Genomic DNA, 20,454 nt, shown 5'->3' with positions numbered 1-20,454 from the left:
TCCATTTATTGTTATTTCCATTTATTACTATTTCCATATCCTTGTAATTCATTTGATTATAAATAAGATAACTTTCACACTATTTAGGTGTGGTGGATTAATCAAACATTCACAACATCACTGAAACATCGTACTCTTAAAGAAAACAAGAAATAAATAATACAACATGAAAGCAGTAAAAGAAAACAATAAAGTAGTACAGGACAAAGGTTTCAGCGTGTCACGGACATGCGGCCATGGGGGACATGCCTTGGACAAGCATGACCATGACACCTAGCGTTCTCGTTGACACAATGCTTTCATTTGTAAGAACTCAAGTCCACTACTAGTAGATATTGTCCGCTTTGGCTTGTTACGTATTACCGTCAATCTCATTAATGCATCGGCTAGGAAGAGATTTCCACACTTTTATAATTAATATTTCATTCATCCTCCAACCGACGTGATATTTCACCGTTTTAATGCTTTAAGTTGATAGATTATTATATTTATATAATTTTTGTTTGAAGTTTTATATAAAATTTTTGACATCAAATCAAATGATCTCATTCTTGACATTATAAAATCCATAAAGGAATCTAAGCTAAAAATGGTGGAGTTTCTCGAAAGGAGTTAAAAGCATCCACTCTCTTGGGTCTCCTCCACTCTCTAGTTGGTGTCTTGTAATGAAAAGGAACCATTTTTTGTTCTAAAAAATTGAGCTCTCTTTCACTTTTACAAACCACTTCATGGGCCATCTCCCACTTCGGTTGCAATATTGTTCATTCCTTTTTATCTCTTATCTTTTTCCCAAAAAGGATTTTTTTTAATATTTTCTAAAAGAAAATTTTATAATTGATTGAATCATTTAGATTCCATGCCAATCGAATAAGAAAATAAGACATGAAAACCTCTTTTTAGTAGACACGTTGTAAAACCGTGAGACTGATGACGATATATAACGGCCCAAAATTGACAATATTTACTAACATTGGGTTGGGCTATTACAAATGGTGTATCAAAGTCAAATACCGAGTCGTGTGCCTGTGGAGGGTTGATTGTAAGATCCTACATTGGTTGGAGAGGAGAACAGTGGTAACACGACATAGCCAAAGTAGACAATATTTACTAACGGTAGACTTGAACTATTACAAGAATACTTACCGCAAAAAAGTATTTTTTTCGTTGATTGAATCATTCCATACTAGAAATGATCGCATAAAATCTTTCGATAACACGAATACGTATTCCTCAATAATATATTACTATGATTACAACTTACTAAATCCAGTGAACCTTAAGAGGATAGAGACAATATGATATGCCTATTCAGCAGAGTCTATTTTAAGCCGATTGTTCTTTTCCAAAACAGGAAAAAACAAAACAAAGCATAGCCCGACAGTCTTTGTTTTTTACTGTTAATTCGTTTTTAGAACTTTCAAATGAAGTGGGTGAAAAATATTTAGCTCATTGTTTGATCCACATAAATTCAATCGTGTTTACTAAGAAATAGCATCAACTTCAAAGTGTTCATGAACTGTTCATCACATATTTATCGAGTAAATATGACCACGATATAAAATGCTTCAAAATGTTTCGGTACTCTTATTTAATCCCACAAACATTTTGCTGAAAGTATCTACAAGAATTGAATTTGATAAAGAACATATCTACAAGCATCGAGCTTTATAGGTAGGATTAGAATACTTTGTTTGTCAAACATTCACAATAAGATCGATTTGAAATGACTTTCAAGCATTTGAAAATATAGTATATAAAAACTTTCATTAAAAGAAGTTTCCACACCCTTATAAAAAATTGTTTCGTTCTTCTCTCCTACCGATGTGAGATCTCACAATCCATCTCCCTCGCTGGCATACCCTCGTGTCTGGCTCTGATACCATATGTAACGACTCAAGTCCACCGCTAGCAAATATTGTCCTTTTTGAGCTTTCCCTTTCAGACTTCCCCTCAAGGTTTTTAAAACGCGTATGATAGTGAGAAGTTTTCACACCCTTATAAAAAATGTTTCGTTCTCCTCTCTAACCGATATGAGATCTCATATATCTGTTCTAAACTACCCAACCAGACTACTATAGATATAGGCTACGCTAATGGATACTTGCATTATATACACCTGGAATTAAGAGCCACTTATATCTATAATTGTTAAGAGGCTTCTAATATCAACTCTTTATCCTTGCCCCTTTAGTTATGTCCTGAAGTTAAGAGAAGCTGTGAAAGTCAGAAATATACCATTAACCGGCATGCTATCTTTACTAACTGGAAGGACAGGTTGGTGTGTATTCAAGGTAACATCTGGTAGAGGAAAATTATGTGGAAAGTACACACCAGCACCACTGTTCATATCCATCAGCTAGTCTAATGTAGATAAAGATGTGTTCAAAAATAGGTAACTGGGTCAGAATTTAGTACAATTTATTGATAGTTTGAATTAGTCAAGATATTACTAATCAGTTAATATTCGTAGAATATATTAGCTATGAAATATAAGTAGATATTCAGTAATATTTTTCATTTGATTAGTAGTATATTTTGTTTTATTCTCAAGATTTAGTTAATATTTTCCTTATTTGTAGGTATTAGTTAGTATCTTATATCCTATTTAAAACGTTGTGAATATCAATAAAGATCGAACCTTAATCCCAATTCTATTTCTCATTTTAACTTTGTATTGTTTACTTTGAGTAAAAATATTTTCAGATTTATTCACACTTTTAAGTGGTAGATATTGTGTCAAACTGTTGCAACCTATTAGGCCGATAAGACCTATTCATGTGAATGGATTGATGGGTCGAGGTGGATGCTTGAGTTGTTGCAACCTATTAGGCCGATAAGACCTATTCATGTGAATGGATTGATGGGTCGAGGTGGATGCTTGAGTTGTGATTCAATGTTTTGATTGTTTGAGGATGTTAGTAGTAGTTTTCTAAACTTATGAATTTGTTTATGGCCCATTGTTTAATAGAATTTTTAAAAATTTTGGTTTTTAGTTAGGTAGAAGCTTATATATATCGGTTTGTTGCTATCTGTTACAATAACGAATCATTGGTTTAACTGAATAATAACGAACTTTGTAACTGTTTTGACTATGAGGGAATACAATAATAAAAGATTTGCCGTTAATTTCATTATGTCTTCTACGGTCTCTTTTCAACATCTTTGTTTCCGACAAATTTGGTATCATAGTCAAATTCTTGTCAACGAGAGAGTGATTGTATTGTTCATGATATGAAAATGGTAGTAGCTAGTTTTTCTTCTGTTGCACTGCTTATACCAAATTTGAGTGATATAGCATCATGATGAAGACCTTACTTAGAGCGCAGGAGCTATGGGTGATGACGGAGTATGAGTTTATTGATGTATTAGAACTCACAATAGAAGGAGATGGAAGACTAAGAGAAACAAAGAAAAAGGACGTTAATGCTTTGTTCATTATTCAAGAAGCAATTTATGAGACTATCTTTTCAAGAATTGCAATAACCACCACATCAAAGCAAACATGATCAATTCTGCAAAGTTTTAAGAATATTCAAAGATTATAACAATGAAATTGCAATCTCTATGACGTGATTTTGAAACTTTGCACATGATGAATGATGGATCAATTGATGATTTTTTTGTCAAGAGAAATAACAATAGTCAGTCAGATGTGTGTCATGGAGAGAAAATTTCAGATGAAACAATTGTTGCAAAGATGTTGAGAAGCTTAACTCCAAAGTTTGACCATGTGTTAGCTTAAATACAAGAAGCTAAAGAACCATCAATACTCTCCGTTGATGAACTGATGAGCTCGCTTCAAGCTCATGAGTCAAGAATCAATATATCATTAGAAAAGAATGAAAAAAAAGACATTTCAAGTGAAGGAGACAGCCAACAACCAAGGAGAAAAATATTTGTTTAGCAAGTAGAGAACGTGGAAGAGGAGGATTTCACCGCAGTTATGATGGTGGAGGTAACATGGGTAGGGAGAAATGATGGACACGGGCATTCCAATGAGCAAAGTAACATAAGAAATGAGCATCTTGTTGGTACAAAAATCAGCAAATGAGTATTGCATCAAAAAATGAAGAAGAAGAAGAAAAACTTTTTATGGCTTGTATTGATATTAACCCAAAACCAGTCTTGGGTAAGGTAAAAATGTTAGATCATATCCAATTTTTGTCTGATTTAGGGTACAATTTATTGGGTGTTGAACAATTGATGACTAGAGAACATTCCGTTAATTTGATGACAATAAATGTATTATTACAAATAAGAAATCAGGTCATAAAGTTCAAATTGTCATGACTTCAAATAAGATGTTTTCTTTAGATGTTTATAACATCGGGAATTTTTCTCTTGCTGCTAGTACAAAAGACGACTTGGCACTATGACATCTGAGATATGAGCATCTTCTTACGAAGGGCCTGAAAGTACACAAGGACAGAAGCATGGTTTTTAGATTACCAAGAATTGATTCAATTAGTTTATGTGAAGGATGCATTCATGACAAAGAAACTAAGTCCTTTCCGATTGGAAAAGATAAAAGAGCTTCAAATTATCTAAACTGATTCATGCTTATTTATGTGGGTCCATGCAAACTAAATTCTTCCGTGAGAGTATATTTTACAAGCAACGTATACTTATTACAACAATAGTCAGAAATTTTTAAGAAGTTCCCGAATTTTAAAGCTATGGAAACAAAATGGAATGCTTAACAAAAAAATTCAAACTAGTGCGGAGATGACAAGAAGTATGTTACAAGGAACGAGACTTTCAAATCAATTTTGGGTAGAAGTTGTAGCAACATCTATTTATCTCTTAAATCTATCATCAATCAAGGTTGTCATGAATCGAACTCCTTATGAAGCATGACATGAAAGAAACAATCTGTAAGTCGTTTACAAGTCTTTGGTTGTGTTGCTCGTGCTTTCAAAAATCCTCAAATTCATCAAAAACTTGATGAAAAATCTAAAAAAAAAAATACATTTTATTTGGTAATTGTACTCAATCAAAAGCATATAAATTATAAACTCTATTAATGAAAAGATTTAGGTTAAGATGAAGGTAAAATTTGATGAAAAGGCAAGTTGAGATTGGATTAAAGAACATGGCAACAAGAAATTCCGGTTGAAGTTTCTCCAAATGAAAAGCAAGAGTCAACTTTAGTGCATCTTCTAGAGCCTCTACAGCAACACATAATTTGTCAAATTATCAACTTCAGTATCACTAAACAACATTTCTCTTGGAGAATCTTTGAATGAGACATCGTCAAGGAAGTACAAGTTTTTAGCTGATATATATGCATCAGGTCAATTTGCTCTGCTTCAAACCGTTGTGAAGAAGCAACTAAAAAAGAATAGTGACAGAAAGCCATGGTATTTTGAGATGCAGACAATTGAAAAAAAATGGAAAATGGTTGACATGGAAGCATACAAAAGCATAAGGCTCGTTTTGTGGCAAAATGATATGCGTGACAACAAGGTATATATTTTGAAGAAAGTTTCTCTCCAGTAGATTGCTTTGAAACGACAAGAATTAGTCTAGCATTAATAACAAAATTACGGTGACTTGTTTATCAATTTGATGTCAAGTCAGTATCCTTAATAGAGATTTACAAGAAAAGTAGCACAACCAAAGGGACTCATAAAAAATAGACAAAGAAACAAAGGTATACAAGCTGAGAAAGACATTATACGGATGAAAGCAGACCCCTCGAGCTTGGTATAACAAGCTTGATGTCGTTACATTTTTTGTCTCTTCCCTATTTCTTGCCTTTTCTTTCTTTCTTTTACCTTTCACCTTCCTAATCCGACAAATAATTCACATACATATCACCAATTAGGAAAGGGGGCTAAAATGACCAAAATACGTCTCTCCAGTTGACTTTGACCATTTATTCACTATTTTCTTTTATATTTTTCTAGGTTCCTTCTAATTTATAAGCATTTTCCCTTCATCTCATCTTCGAATTTGGTTCTAAGGCTCTCAATAATTTCTCACATGTTTGAATTTTAAAAGAAAAAATTTAGAATTACTTCTCGTTAGGGCTCAGGTATTACATCGTTCGTGTGCATCAACCCACGAGGTGGGCTCGTTACACTCCTTCTAGGCTTGACTAAGGGTTAGCTCACGTTCATGCTATCATAAATCAACGAAAAAAATTCGTTCTCGTAATATACAAAATGCATGAAGTCTTGTATTTTAAATCATATTACCGTAAGTGATTACCGTCTACAAAAAAACACTCCAATCACAATAAGTGATTATGTGTACTATAACTATTCAAAATAGTACAATCCATTAACATCTAATAACCAATATAACAAAAATGTTTTTATTATAGAATATATCATAAATTTATGATATTCATATCAAATACAAAATAAAAATAACTTTCCAACTTAACGGGAAACGAAAGTATAATCAATATTCATGTTTTGCAGCGTCATGATTTGACTCGAAGTTGAATCTTTCGATCGTTGAGAGGTTGCAAAGGCCTTGCATTAGTGTCCGAATCCTGCATAGATATAAACCAATTTAGACCCTAGTATATATCCTAAAAGTTTAGTTTTCTTTTTTTAGAATATAAAGTCACTAATATGGGAGGAAGGAATTTTATCATGCAACAAAAAAAGAGCTCTAAATCTAATCATTTTAAATATTATAATGCTCCCATAAATGAACTAAGTACGCAATACCTAATTACAAAATTAAAAAATAAATATATCTGAATATGAAAATATTTGAATAGAAATTCGAGAGGATCAAATAAAAGTTCAAATGCGTGCTAAGAACTAAATTGTCAATTAACATAATTATATTACTTACATCATGAACCGCCACTCGAAGCAACTTCACTTGTTCAGGTGAAACTGTCCTAATCTGAAAAAAAACGTATAAAAATGATTTAAGCATTAAAGAAATGTAACTTTGGAAAAAAAAAAATATATGATGATCATCTAACTTGAAACAAAAATTACCTTTCTGACTATGGTCCAAAGTACATTTTGAGAACACGGTGGAACGGTTAGAGAGCCAATATATCGATAATATAAACTGCTTAGCATCTCTAATTGTGACGGATCAGCCAAATCAATTGCTTTATCTTCTTGTGTATCGGAAACTTCTTCCAGATGCTCTTCCATCTGAGAAAAAAAAAAATGTTTAAATTTAGAACATAACAATTTTAATGATTCTCATCTTCAAAAATTGAGATTTGAAAATTTACCTTAGACAAGAAATAGTCAGGTCGTCCAATTTTATAGAGAACACCAATGACAGCAACACTTCCGGTTGGGCTTTGGTGCACCAAATGAGCTTCTAAAGCAAATCTTCTTCCATTGATTGTATGCTCAGAGGGCGAATGCCAATGGAATTGCTTAAGAAAGTATCGAGTTCCATTAACTTCCATATAGCCAGCCCCTTCTCCCCATTTCAACTGCAATAACCATCACAATCCATACTCAAAAGGGTTTTCTTTAAACATAATTATAAGCAAAGTTGATATTATAATAGTTACCATAATATCATGGCCTCGGTTCTTAAGAGTTGCATTACAAGGCTTATACTCGGTCTTGAGGTTCGTAAAATGGGGTACAATTCGAACTCGCTCGTGCAATAGATCAATGGGAGATTGCATTAGCCCAGCCTTGCAGCTATGCCACTCTCTCTTAAGATCTCCCCAATGGGAAGGTCCTCTCTTTCCCTCTTCATTATAATCAAACTCCTTCTGATCCTCTGCATGCAATATCAAACAAACATTTAAATATTATACAACAAAGCTCATATCCTAATAAAGTATATGACACAATAGGTTGCCTACCAACTTCTTGAGACATTGCACGCCATGAAACCAAAAGGAAGGCACACAAAAATGTGCAAAACAACGCATGAAAAGAGAGCTTCTTCATCTTAAAAGCTTTGATTCCTTCGTTAAATATTTGTTTGTATTTCAGAGCCAAAAAATTGGGTATTTAATGGCACAAAGTTGAAGTATGAACACATGGAAATCAGAAGCTTCTGCGTTCCTTCCACCCTCAAGTTCAACTAAGTTTGAAAAAGAGGAGAAAGGCAATGAATTCATAAACAATTATTTCAAAGCATTAATTAATATATAATGTTTTATCGAAAGAAATTCGACGACCAAAGATTATTAGAAGTTAACTTTGACATAACAGCCAAATTTCAAGGGTATAAATTAATTTGTCCAAAAATTAAATTGTCTTTCGATCTGAAAAATAAAACTCTTTATTGAATGGCCTCATTTGAACTCGATATTACATATATGATTCATGAAATGTAAGCATAAACACTCTTCATTCATTTTTCCTTCAAATATTAAAGAAGAAAATAACGTTAAATATCGATTAAAATCATCATCCTTCTCGACAACGATTGATAGCAGAGCATCCTCGATTATAGGGATTAGCGGGAACAGGTATAGAGCCCCTATTTCCAAGGGAACAATGTGGAGGTGGGTTAGGGTGATGACATTCTGAAAATTTAAGAAATTTCTTATCTGCTGATACTTCCGGGCTCGTCACCACCATGCTAATTAAAGCTAAACATATTAGGAAGGACTTCATTTTGTTTCCTTGCTATCTAAATTCCCCCTCCTTTTGTCCCTTTTTATTCGTGACTTCTCTTTTCCTTCCCCTCTATATTTATAGGTTTCAAAAAATGGATCAATCCTAGAAAGAAGGTAAGATAGGCCTAAAATTAGTTGACAGTTAAAATGTTGAAAGATAGGCCTAAAATTAGATTGCTAACACGTTCTAACAATCCATACGAGTGTTCCTAAAGCCTGTGTGACTATTTATAGGATGATGCCTGCCTTCCTAACTAGTTTTTAGTAGGTTAAGATCTCAAAATTGGGATGAGATGAGCTCACTTAAAAAAGATAATACATTGGTATTGACTGAGTTACCTAAAGAAAGAGAGCCTTATTGAACAAATGGGTGTTTAGAATCAAGGCGGTACAAAATGTGAAAAGAAGGTTCAAGACTCAATTAGTAGTTAAAAAGGATATTCATAAAGGAAGCTATTATTGTTGTGAAATTAACTACTATCCTAATTTTGTTGAGTATTGTGGCATCTTAGAATTTGAAGCTTGAGCAAATGATAGTTTAAACCGTAAATCCTTAGAGCATGAGTTGTATGTGTTTGCATAGCCCGACCCAATTACTTATGACCCCACGTCGTAGAACAACGAAAGAGAAATAATAATTAGTTGAAGGTTTTTTTTTGAAAGTACATGGATCTATTTTTGCAACCTTATTTGCAAGAGCGTCACTTATAAACGTGTGGGTGATCTTTGTTTGTCCACTTCATTTGATACCCATTCTCAATCTTATATGCACCACAACATTTCATTGATATCTTTTCACCTCAATTTTAGAAGACTCTCAACAAAGGACCACCCTGTTTACATGCATAAAACAAACCGTACGGCAGCGCTTTGTTTCCAATATCCATTAATTATTTATGAATTTATTGCCTTTCTCCTCTTTTTCAAACTTAGTTGAACTTGAGGGTGGAAGGAACGCAGAAGCTTCTGATTTCCATGTGTTCATACTTCAACTTTGTGCCTTTAAATACCCAATTTTTTGGCTCTGAAATACAAACAAATATTTAACGAAGGAATCAAAGCTTTTAAGATGAAGAAGCTCTCTTTTCATGCGTTGTTTTGCACATTTTTGTGTGCCTTCCTTTTGGTTTCATGGCGTGCAATGTCTCAAGAAGTTGGTAGGCAACCTATTGTGTCATATACTTTATTAGGATATGAGCTTTGTTGTATAATATTTAAATGTTTGTTTGATATTGCATGCAGAGGATCAGAAGGAGTTTGATTATAATGAAGAGGGAAAGAGAGGACCTTCCCATTGGGGAGATCTTAAGAGAGAGTGGCATAGCTGCAAGGCTGGGCTAATGCAATCTCCCATTGATCTATTGCACGAGCGAGTTCGAATTGTACCCCATTTTACGAACCTCAAGACCGAGTATAAGCCTTGTAATGCAACTCTTAAGAACCGAGGCCATGATATTATGGTAACTATTATATATCAACTTTGCTTATAATTATGTTTAAAGAAAACCCTTTTGAGTATGGATTGTGATGGTTATTGCAGTTGAAATGGGGAGAAGGGGCTGGCTATATGGAAGTTAATGGAACTCGATACTTTCTTAAGCAATTCCATTGGCATTCGCCCTCTGAGCATACAATCAATGGAAGAAGATTTGCTTTAGAAGCTCATTTGGTGCACCAAAGCCCAACCGGAAGTGTTGCTGTCATTGGTGTTCTCTATAAAATTGGACGACCTGACTATTTCTTGTCTAAGGTAAATTTTCAAATCTCAATTTTTGAAGATGAGAATCATTAAAATTGTTATGTTCTAAATTTAACACTTTTTGTTTTTTTCTCAGATGGAAGAGTATCTGGAAGAAGTTTCCGATACACGAGAAGATAAAGCAATTGATTTGGCTGATCCGTCACAATTAGAGATGCTAAGCAGTTTATATTATCGATATATTGGCTCTCTAACCGTTCCACCGTGTTCTCAAAATGTACTTTGGACCATAGTTAGAAAGGTAATTTTTTTTTCAAGTTAGATGATCATCATATATATTTTTTTTTCCAAAGTTACATTTCTTTAATGCTTAAATCATTTTTATACGTTTTTTTTCAGATTAGGACAGTTTCACCTGAACAAGTGAAGTTGCTTCGAGTGGCTGTTCATGATGTAAGTAATATAATTATGTTAATTGACCATTTAGTTCTTAGCACGCATTTGAACTTTTATTTGATCCTCTCGAATTTCTATTCAAATATTTTCATATTCAGATATATTTATTTTTTAATTTTGTAATTAGGTATTGCGTACTTAGTTCATTTATCCTAGCATTATAAATTTAAAATGATTAGATTTAGAGCTCTTTTTTGTTGTACGATAAAATTCCTTCCTCCCATATTAGTGACTTTATATTCTAAAAAAAGAAAACTAAACTTTTAGGATATATACTATGGTCTAAATTGGTTTATATCTATGCAGGATTCAGACACTAATGCAAGGCCTTTGCAACCTCTCAACGATCGAAAGATTCAACTTCGAATCAAATCATGACGCTGCAAAACATGAATATTGATTATACTTTCGTTTCCCATTAAGTTGGAAAGTTATTTTTATTTTGTATTTGATATGAATATCATAAATTTTAAGATATATTCTATAATAAAAACATTTTTATTATATTGGATAGAAGTTTGAGAGCATTTTTGTTATATTTAAAATGAAACAATTTTTTTGGGAAAGAACCCAATTGAATCAAGTTAAGTAAAAAAGTTATGAAATTGGGAAGAAAGTAAGTCCAAATGGAGCATACATGTTGGTCGAGTGGAGGACACGTGTCGATTATTAAAAAATATGAAAAAAGAAAAATGTCAAACTAGATCGAAACGAGTAGTCGTAGACCAAATCATGAGAGGCTCGAACCCATAGCCGTAGACCAAACCGAGTAGCCGTGCACCAATGTCAAGTTAAGAGCATGAGTACTCCTCCTCTAGGTGCTTGACGTACTCGTATGTGGCTACGTGCGTATCCTCCTTTCCATCCATATGTGGAGGCGTATAGGCTCGTTTTTCACCTTATTTGACACCCATTTCTCTATTTTTTTCACCCTAAGTTTGATAATCACCCTGAATTGGGATCCATTAGAGAAATTTAAGAAAAATTGGAGTTCATAGCAAATGAAAACTTGAAGGCACATATCAACCCCATATAAGTTATTCAAAGTACTTACAGGGATAGCTAAGACATACTATCATGCGAGCATATCTTGCTTTAGGTGGTTAGAATAGATTAAATTAGGATTGTAATAGGATTATTTGGACGGTAATACTATGTACGATGTAAAAAAATTATTAAAATTTCCATTAAAATGAGATTTTGAGATGAATGAAACTTTAAATTTATTTTGTTGTGCTAGAAAGGAAGATGGGGTATCATGTAACTCCCGAGCTCGATAAGAAATTTAAAACCTGATTTTTCTTTTTAAATTTGAACTTCTGAGTGTCTTCGAGACTGAATTTTAAAATGAAAATATTTAGAAAAAACTCACAAATTTAAGAAAAACATAAAAGAAAATTTAACTATTTAGATAAATGTTTCAAGAACTAGGTTTATTTTTAGTATAATTCAAAATTGAAACATTATTCAAGGGTACGAAATATTGATATAAACAACAAAATACAAATATGAAGAGTAGGGATTGACAAGATAGCCTAAATGGCGAACTAAAATTCGTTCTTGTCAAACTTCACTTTCCTTAGGCCTTTGGAGTTGTGTTTTTCGATCATAGATTGGTTGCAATGGTCTTGCATTAGTATCCGAGTCCTGTAATTATATATACACTTTTGATATCAACAAATATGAATGTATAAAATTAATACCAATTTAGATAGCTACGTTTAGTTATAAATTTGATTTTTTTTTTTTTTTTTTTTTTAAGGCTAGTTCAAAAACATCTTTATTATTCGCAACTTATTTAAAAAATATTCATAAACTTTCAAATATAATTTATAATGGGTTAGTAGAGGACTTTTATTTTTTTTATTTAATTTTTTTAATCTCAATTAATTTATAACTTACATCATGAACAGCTACTCGAAGTAATTTCACTTGTTCTTCAGTTACGGTCCTCACCTGAAATGAAAATAAATGAAAATAAATTAAGTAATTGCAAATGTATGATAATAATTTAATTTTAGTTTTTAGTTTTTAAAAAATTGTGACTATTTTCTTAATTTTTATTTATAATACTTTCATCAAGTAAATATTTAAATTTCCATAAATAAAAATATAGTTTTTCAAAATTACTTTTTTTCTTTTCCAAACTTAAATTTTGAAACCATTTTGGAATATTGCTAACACTCAACAAAGAAATTGTTAATATGTTTAAATTTCATAAACCAAAAATAAAAAAATAAAATATTAAAAGCTAAAAAAAACTATTGAAAAAAAATTAATAATAAAAAATAAGCTCTAAGTTACAACTTTATTTTAATTTTTTTTTTATCCTATCAAGTGTATTTTTAAACGGTTAATCAAATTATTAATATGAGTATAGTTTAACTTGCAAATATATTTTTTCTATGACTAACCGAATGTAACTGGATTGTATAATTCAAAAATATGGGTATCCGATCCAAACGTCTTACCTCGTAATTGAAAATATATATTTTATTCACATGAGCAATTGAGTTATGCTCGAATTGACTAATATCTTTTAAATAAAATAATATTAAACTAGTATTAAATTCGAAGAATACCTCATGGATCATAGTCCACATTACACTTTCAGTACAAGGTGGAACGGTAAGCGAGCCCATATATCTATAATATCGTTTGCTGCCTATCTTTATCAGAGTTGGATCGATTACTCCGATTATTCTCTCCTCTTCATGGCTATCGGAGACGACTTCCAAATGATCTTTTATCTAATAGGAAATAAAATTGTAATAAGTATATGATTTATAATGATAATTCTTGAAGATTATGAAAATATACTCACAGTTGATAAGAAATAATCAGGCTCTCCAATCTGATACAAGATTCCAATTACAGAAACCATTCCATTTGAGCTTTCATGGACCAAGTGAGCTTCAAGATCAAACTTCTTACCGTCAATGGTGTGCTCAGATGGTGAGTGCCAATGACATTGTTTGAGCTTATATTGCATTCCATTTACTTCCATGAATCCACCTCCTTCTATCCATTTCATCTGCTCAACAATTCAAATATTTCACTAATAGGTTAACTAGTAAGTCCACCGCTAGTAGATATTGTCCTCTTTGAACTTTCTTTCTTGGACTTCCCCTCAAAGATTTTTATACACATAGGGAAAAGTTTCAACTTTTTCTCCTCCCCAACCGATGTGGGATCTTACAATCCACTCCCCTTTCAAGGCTCAGCATCCTCGGGTTTCCACACCCTAAGCGTGTTCCATTCTCCTCCCTAATCAATGTGGGATCTCATAGTTTTTAAAATGCGTCTACTAGAGAAAGGTTTCTACACTCTTATGAATAATGTTTCGTTCTCCTTCTTAACCAATGTGGGATAACATAAATTTAACCATTACGGTCTACGCGTCATTATACTAACATAAATTTAACCATATAATATGTAAATAAGCCGGAAGATAGTAAATTCAAGAGTACAATATCTTCTAAAGGGTTGTTTTTAGAGTTTTTCGTTGTTTACCATCATATCATGGCCTCTGTTCTTGAGAGTGGCATTAGAGGGTTTGTAGTTGATTTTGAGGTCTCCAAGATGCGAAATAACTTCAACTCTTTCATGCAACATATCGATGGGAGATTGCATTAAACCAGCCTTGCATGCATGCCACTCTGGTCGAAGCTCTCCCCAATGAGTCGGTCCTTTTATTCCATCGGATTCATAATCAAATGCTCTTTCATCCTCTACATAAGCAATGAACATATAATCATTAAACCAATTAAGAAGGGAAAAAGACATCATCAACGGAAACAAAATGCTAATATATAGCTTAGTTTACAAAATTAGTGGATGTATTCGCTTACTTTGGAATAAAAAGTTAGAAATTTCTACTGGTATTTATCATAAATTAGAAGGAAAAATAGCTATAGGACAACGAATCTAGTTTGCCCATACTCTCATAACTTTTCTTTTGGTTTCTTCAATAACCCTGAAGACACGGGTCCTCACTCGTATATCTAGAATCTTTCTCTTAATTAGTCAACTTAGGATTCTAACCATTATCTTCTTGAACAAATAATGTCATTGAGCCTCCCTTTTGAACAATCATCTATATGTCTAGCACTATTCTTATAGACAACTTCTATTTTCTAGAGTACATTGTTAGATCAATAGAGCTCTACCATGATTTTTCACTATGACTACACCTTTGAGGACTCCAACAAATAGATCTATCTCCTCTACCAATTCTTTATCCGTATCATTTCAAATAATTTTACTTTAAGATCTCACATCAATTGGAGAGGAGAACAAATGCAGAAACCTCTCCTAGCATACCGTTATAAAGACCTTAAGGGGAAGCCTGAAAAGGGAAAGTCCAAAGAGGACAATATCTACTAGTGGTGGGATTAGGCTATTACAAATAGTATTAGAGCTAGACACTAGGCGGTGTGCCATCAGGACACTGAGCCCCGAAGAGGGTGGACACCGGGAGGTGTGCCAACAAGGATGTAGGGCCTCCGAAGGGGGTGGATTGTGAGATCCCACATTAATTCGAGAGAGCAACGAGTACCAAGAGGACGTTGGGTCCCCGAAGGGGGTGAATTGTGAGATCCCACATCGGTTGGAGAGGGGAACGGAGCATTCTTTATAAAGGGAAAGCTCAAAAAAGACAATATCTACAAGCAGTGAGTTTGAGCTCTTACATTTATCATCATCGAAGTATAATTAAATACATTTAAAACATAAAAGTGTCAAATCAATATATATATATATATACATAAAATGAAAGTACGTAAAAAACAATGTAGTATGAATCTCTCACCAACTTCTTGGGATTGTGCCTTAAATGAAAGCAAAAGAAAGCAAAAGAAGAAAGAACACAAGAGCTTCTCCATGTCCTAATACGAACTGTGTTTGATCTCTAGAGAATTTACAATAAAGTGTGATTTAAGAAGATAGGTTTAGGAGTTTTATGGTATTTATAACATAAACTTATAATGTGAATGGAAGAAGAAACATTATGAACCTTCTCATTTTCTTCAACCACTGTTTGTTTTTCAGCGAAAAGTTTGAAATTTTGGGAAGAAAATATGAACTTTTCCACTCAAGAAAAAGACATTAATTAATTTCTAATCATTGATTATTGAAAGCAAAAATGAAATTCAAATAATTCAGGTGGTTTCCGTTTCAATATTGTTTTCCACGTTCATCAAGTCAATGATGATGATATGTTTTGTATTATTAAACTAATATAAGAAAGGTTTATTTTAATTAATTTTCTTAATATTTGGTGTTGAAAATTTAACCAAACTGCATAGGTTAAAAAAAATGAAAAGAAAAAAAAAAAAAAACAAGTTGGGCTGCTGTTCGAGATGATCAAACGTTTGATTATGTACCCAACAAGAAAATTGACCGAATCTATGAACCAACATTTTGGTCATAATATATTGTAGTTTATGTTGTCTTTCAAACCTATGATCAAGGACATTAGTTGTCTCTTACTATTTAGAAACGCAAAAGTTGTACAAAATGTGTTTTTTTTTTTCCCTCTAAACTAGCTGATTTGAATATCATTCCTCACCGTTTTCAAATTAGACCATTTTAGTCTTAAATTACAAGTTTAGTACTTGAAAATTTAGAAAATTTCTATCAAATCTCTAAACTAGGGATGTATATGGCTCGGGTCCGATTGGGTTGGGTTGAGAGAATTTTTTGGACCAACTCAGAGATTCAGGTTAGTTGGATTGATAACCCAACCCAATCCTCACTCAACTCTTATAATTCGGGTTGGGTCAATTCGAATTTTCAAGTTTTTGAGTTTTCGAGTTCAATGTACACTCTTACTCTAAACTAAGGTTGTTCGTATGTTGGGTTGGGTCGGGTTAGGACAATTTTTAGAGCAACTCAATGATTTATTCAATAATGAATCCAATTCAACCCCAATGAACGTTTTGGTTCACATTAATTTGAGTTGTTCTAGGTATTTTGTAACAATTCTACAAAAAAGTATAATAATAATAATTAAATAAATAATGAAAATAATAAGAGGAAAGAAAAAGAAAAGGAAACACATAGTAAGAGGAAAGAAAAAATATGGTAAATATTAAAGACTTTTAAATGGATGCCGTGAAGATGAAATAATAACAAACATAAATAAACCTTTAAAGACTTTATTCATGCAAAGACGGTAGTGTTCGCAAGAAGTTTAACATATGGACTCACGTAAATTAGAGAAATAATTTTATAGAAGTTCGAACTTGAAACTGATGTCATGAATTTATATAGGTTGACTTAAATTTCAAACGACTAAATCGAACTTTCATTAAAAATAAATTTGTGACAATAATTTAAGTTAATGAGGTAAGTGATCTTACTATAAGATAGATTAGAAATTGATGAGTTACAATTATGATGTATGAACGGTATCATATGATGTCGAATACTAGTATCTGTTGATGTATGAGTGGCGTCGTATGATGTCGTATACTAGTATATGATGATGAATGAGTTATGATGCATGATGATGTCTGTAATATATATATATATTATATTATGATGCACTTGATGGCGATATGATGAGTATGATGATTGCATGATGTTATCTTAATATGACGATGTTTTTCATATTGAGCATGTTGTATGATAATGAGTGTCATATTGCATCATGTCAATAGATCAACATAGGACACAACCTTAAGATCATGAAAATGATGTTAATATAAATATCAAATGAGCATGTGTTACTTATGTAACAAAGAGATGAGACTAGAGAGTTGTGTCAGAAGAGATGTTATGATGGGATTAGAGAGACTTCATGCATGTTGTATGTTCATAAGCATAGTGCTACTTCCTCTAGAGATGATGAGTGCGGATGCGCACAACATGATAATGAGGGAATTCATGAGGTGCATGACACCATGGGTTCCACCGACCTCCAAACGTCACTACAGATTTGCTTGACTAGAGGGGTCTAAGGGGTGTGTGAGTCCACCTGGGGATTCACACTCGCACGTGTAGGCCGTGTGTAGGGAAGTAATACACATCCCTAGTTGTCGGAGACTGGAGGTCACCCCTAGATGAGATAGAGATAGGTCCCAAAAGCATGTAAAAGATCATGAGCTCAATAGAAAATTTTTAATTTTGACTTTTTAAACTTAATATTGAAAGTTTGAAAACTCGAAGCGATCGATAATAATTTCTTATGGCATGATACTCAAATGTGTTGGAAAATTTTTGAGAGAGGTATTATTTATTTATTATTATTATTTTTGGTTAAAATTTAAAGAATTAAATTATTTTTTTTAATCATAGAGCTAAATTAAAAAGAAAAAAAAAATCATACACCAAAACATATTTTACTTTAAAAATATTATTCTAAACTTTAAAAATTATTTAATAAATTTATTAACTTTTAATTTTGTCTAATAAATTTTTTACCTATTAAAAAATTAAAAAATTGATTTTTCGTTAAATATAAAATCACATGCGTACGGTGTAAAGGGATGTTGTAGTGTACATAGGATCAAAGCAAAATAATAGGTGGAGAATACTCGAAATGAACCAACGATTAAATTAATTAAACAATAAAAACTGATAAAATAGATATGTTATAAGTCAAGAAGATGATAACAGTAGATTCACCGAATCTCAATTCTCATATCATGTCACCAATGTCTTTGTCTAGTTTTGAATAACATACCACTCTTATTATAAAAACCTCTAAAGGAATTCTAATTATTCCGACGTCAAAACACCTTTTATTTATATCATTAAGTTTTAGTCTAAATTACTTTTCTCGAACATAAACTCATATGAAATATTGCAAAAAGTCTAATGACGAATATTGTAAAAAGTCTAATGGCTAAATCAATCCCCTAGTAAAAAGCTTTGTCATTATGCTCGTCTAAGACTAAATCTAAACTCATGGAAAAAAGTCGGAACAAAATGTAAAAGAAAGACTAGAAAACTATTTGGTGCATCAATCCTCTCTCCCGCTACGATCTCAATGTTTACGAACCTTGAGTCTCTTATCACTCAAGCAACCTCCTTTGAACTCCAAAAAAAATGTACACCCTCTCGAGAACGAGCTAGAACAAGAAGTGTATATAGAAAAAAACACTATAGCAAGATCTCGAACACACGCCTTGAATCATGTCTAGCATCTCATTATTTTCCATAAAATCTCCCAAGTCTACTCGAAATATTTTAAAAATCGTCTTGAAACCCACGATTTAAGCTTCAAAACTAGCATAAAATAAGTTCTAAAACAATGATTCAAGATAGTTCAACGATCGTTATATCAGCTAAACTATGTCTAGTTGATGATCCGGAATCATTTATTATGTTTGGGATATTTTAATGTGAAAAAGGCTTGACGAAAGAGTTTGGTAGAGTTATAGAAACCATTCCATTTTCAATTCGAATTAGTACATTGAAATCAAACGAGCTTGATGTATAAGAAACACATAAATTGGGGATGATATGTTTCCAACCACTCCTATGAGGTTTGATGTAACATCTTACCTACATTTCCTAGGGTTTTATATGTAACAAATATATATTATAAAATGTATAAATTCATTTTTTTCAAGATCGGACTATTATTTGGATTTAAAAATAATCTTAGTTTTGATTAGGACTATAAGCTTTCAAAATTAACAAATTTAATCATTGAAATTTGAATTTAATTTTGATTTTATATATATTAAGTTATTTCAAATTAATGAAAAATATGTATCACAGACTCACACGAGTTCTTCTATGATCTTTATCCTCACTCACATACATCTTTAAAAAAAAATACACAGTAGATCATCGAACATAGAATTACTTCAAGTAAAGCATGTTTAATGAAGAAGTTCTTATGATTGAGTCACTAACAAGAAAGGTGCACCTTGTTGGTATAGATAGTAACTTTCAATTGTTTTAAGTCTTTCTTAGTCATCCTATCCTTAAGATCATTCTGGTTCATATGTGGTTTTCCATCTTGATTTTTCCCGAACCACATCTTATTAGGAGAAGTACCGTGATACCATTTGTAACAACCCCATGCCCAAGATTTGAAATTCGGATTCAATACCTAAGGGTCTCAATATTCCCCTGTATCTCCTACGACATGGTTCCTACCACATCACCAGTTGGTTAGGATTCGTAGACATTGGATTAAATTGGAATGATACAAAGAAAATTAGCATGACCCTTCTGCAATTACGACACATACAAATCGAAAAATGATCTAAATCCTGGACATGAATCGTTACATAGTCAACATATATTAACTATCACTTCATCATTTCATTAGATCAACTAATCTTTAACTCTACATAAGACTCGTATACAAACTAAATTCAAATCTCGACTAAATAGAAACTATTTAGCTCAAATTCGAGGTATTACTCTAACATATTTTAAAGAGAAATTAGAACGGATGGTTATACTTTTACCCCCTTTATTTTTAAAATAGCTACCATGAAGAACCAATTTGCCTAGTTTGAACTTCTCCCCCATAAGAGCAGGCATTAATTTCCAATCATTGAGTATTTAAAGAAAAAGAACTCCAAATTGGGTAATGTATGTTTCAATATTGTTTCAAATGTTCATTAAGGTCAACTACGAAGAAATAATTGGTGTCATTAAACTAACATAGAGGGATTCATTTTCTTAATATTTGGTGCAAGAAATGAAACCTAAAGAAAAATGAGTATCCATGACATCATACTCAACCCAAATTAAGGGGAGA

General features: G+C 32.3%; 3 protein-coding genes and 1 non-coding gene across 4 annotated transcripts; 2 read left to right on the top strand and 2 right to left on the bottom strand.

Annotated features, from left to right (window-relative positions):
• Positions 1 to 6,430: 6,430 nt before the first annotated feature.
• On the bottom strand, positions 6,431 to 7,925 carry LOC111469329 (alpha carbonic anhydrase 7-like). Its single transcript, XM_023114565.1, has 6 exons — positions 7,808 to 7,925; positions 7,505 to 7,722; positions 7,214 to 7,423; positions 6,966 to 7,130; positions 6,814 to 6,867; positions 6,431 to 6,502 (listed from the first exon to the last, which is right to left on the bottom strand). Exons 1-6 carry the CDS (start codon positions 7,893 to 7,895, stop codon positions 6,431 to 6,433), a joined length of 807 nt encoding a protein of 268 aa, XP_022970333.1. The 5' UTR covers positions 7,896 to 7,925.
• A 1,686-nt stretch (positions 7,926 to 9,611) lies between these two features.
• LOC111469328 (alpha carbonic anhydrase 7-like) lies at positions 9,612 to 11,191 on the top strand. The gene is made up of 6 exons (XM_023114564.1): positions 9,612 to 9,729; positions 9,815 to 10,032; positions 10,113 to 10,322; positions 10,408 to 10,572; positions 10,671 to 10,724; positions 11,034 to 11,191. Exons 1-6 carry the CDS (start codon positions 9,642 to 9,644, stop codon positions 11,103 to 11,105), a joined length of 807 nt encoding a protein of 268 aa, XP_022970332.1. The 5' UTR covers positions 9,612 to 9,641; the 3' UTR covers positions 11,106 to 11,191.
• Positions 11,192 to 12,177: 986 nt separating this feature from the next.
• LOC111469326 (alpha carbonic anhydrase 7-like) lies at positions 12,178 to 15,642 on the bottom strand. The gene is made up of 6 exons (XM_023114563.1): positions 15,538 to 15,642; positions 14,241 to 14,458; positions 13,552 to 13,761; positions 13,310 to 13,477; positions 12,630 to 12,683; positions 12,178 to 12,374 (listed from the first exon to the last, which is right to left on the bottom strand). Exons 1-6 carry the CDS (start codon positions 15,608 to 15,610, stop codon positions 12,291 to 12,293), a joined length of 807 nt encoding a protein of 268 aa, XP_022970331.1. The 5' UTR covers positions 15,611 to 15,642; the 3' UTR covers positions 12,178 to 12,290.
• Positions 15,643 to 19,855: 4,213 nt separating this feature from the next.
• LOC111469359 lies at positions 19,856 to 19,960 on the top strand. Its single transcript, XR_002714861.1, has one exon. It is a non-coding gene; the product is annotated as a U6 spliceosomal RNA (small nuclear RNA).
• Positions 19,961 to 20,454: the final 494 nt, after the last annotated feature.

Source organism: Cucurbita maxima, unplaced genomic scaffold, assembly GCF_002738345.1.
Source record: "Cucurbita maxima cultivar Rimu unplaced genomic scaffold, Cmax_1.0 Cma_Scf00039, whole genome shotgun sequence".
Taxonomy (NCBI): Eukaryota; Viridiplantae; Streptophyta; class Magnoliopsida; order Cucurbitales; family Cucurbitaceae; genus Cucurbita; species Cucurbita maxima.
The sequence above is the reverse complement of the archived record's forward strand: the minus strand, read 5'-3'. Positions and strand labels throughout refer to the sequence as shown.

What these genes read in the sequence shown, in the direction of transcription:
- LOC111469329 (XM_023114565.1), bottom strand. Translation starts at nt 7,895, where the DNA reads ATGAAGAAGCTCTCTTTTCATGCGTTGTTTTGCACATTTTTGTGTGCC. An exon ending in CTGACTATTTCTTGTCTAAG is followed by an intron (nt 7,131 to 7,213) that starts GTAAATTTTCAA and finishes TTTTTTTCTCAG; the next exon opens with ATGGAAGAGCATCTGGAAGA. An exon ending in TTCGAGTGGCGGTTCATGAT is followed by an intron (nt 6,503 to 6,813) that starts GTAAGTAATATA and finishes ATATCTATGCAG; the next exon opens with GATTCGGACACTAATGCAAG.
- LOC111469328 (XM_023114564.1), top strand. Translation starts at nt 9,642, where the DNA reads ATGAAGAAGCTCTCTTTTCATGCGTTGTTTTGCACATTTTTGTGTGCC. An exon ending in TGCAATGTCTCAAGAAGTTG is followed by an intron (nt 9,730 to 9,814) that starts GTAGGCAACCTA and finishes TATTGCATGCAG; the next exon opens with AGGATCAGAAGGAGTTTGAT. An exon ending in TTTGGACCATAGTTAGAAAG is followed by an intron (nt 10,573 to 10,670) that starts GTAATTTTTTTT and finishes GTTTTTTTTCAG; the next exon opens with ATTAGGACAGTTTCACCTGA.
- LOC111469326 (XM_023114563.1), bottom strand. Translation starts at nt 15,610, where the DNA reads ATGGAGAAGCTCTTGTGTTCTTTCTTCTTTTGCTTTCTTTTGCTTTCA. An exon ending in ACAGAGGCCATGATATGATG is followed by an intron (nt 13,762 to 14,240) that starts GTAAACAACGAA and finishes ATTGTTGAGCAG; the next exon opens with ATGAAATGGATAGAAGGAGG. An exon ending in TGTGGACTATGATCCATGAG is followed by an intron (nt 12,684 to 13,309) that starts GTATTCTTCGAA and finishes TTTTCATTTCAG; the next exon opens with GTGAGGACCGTAACTGAAGA.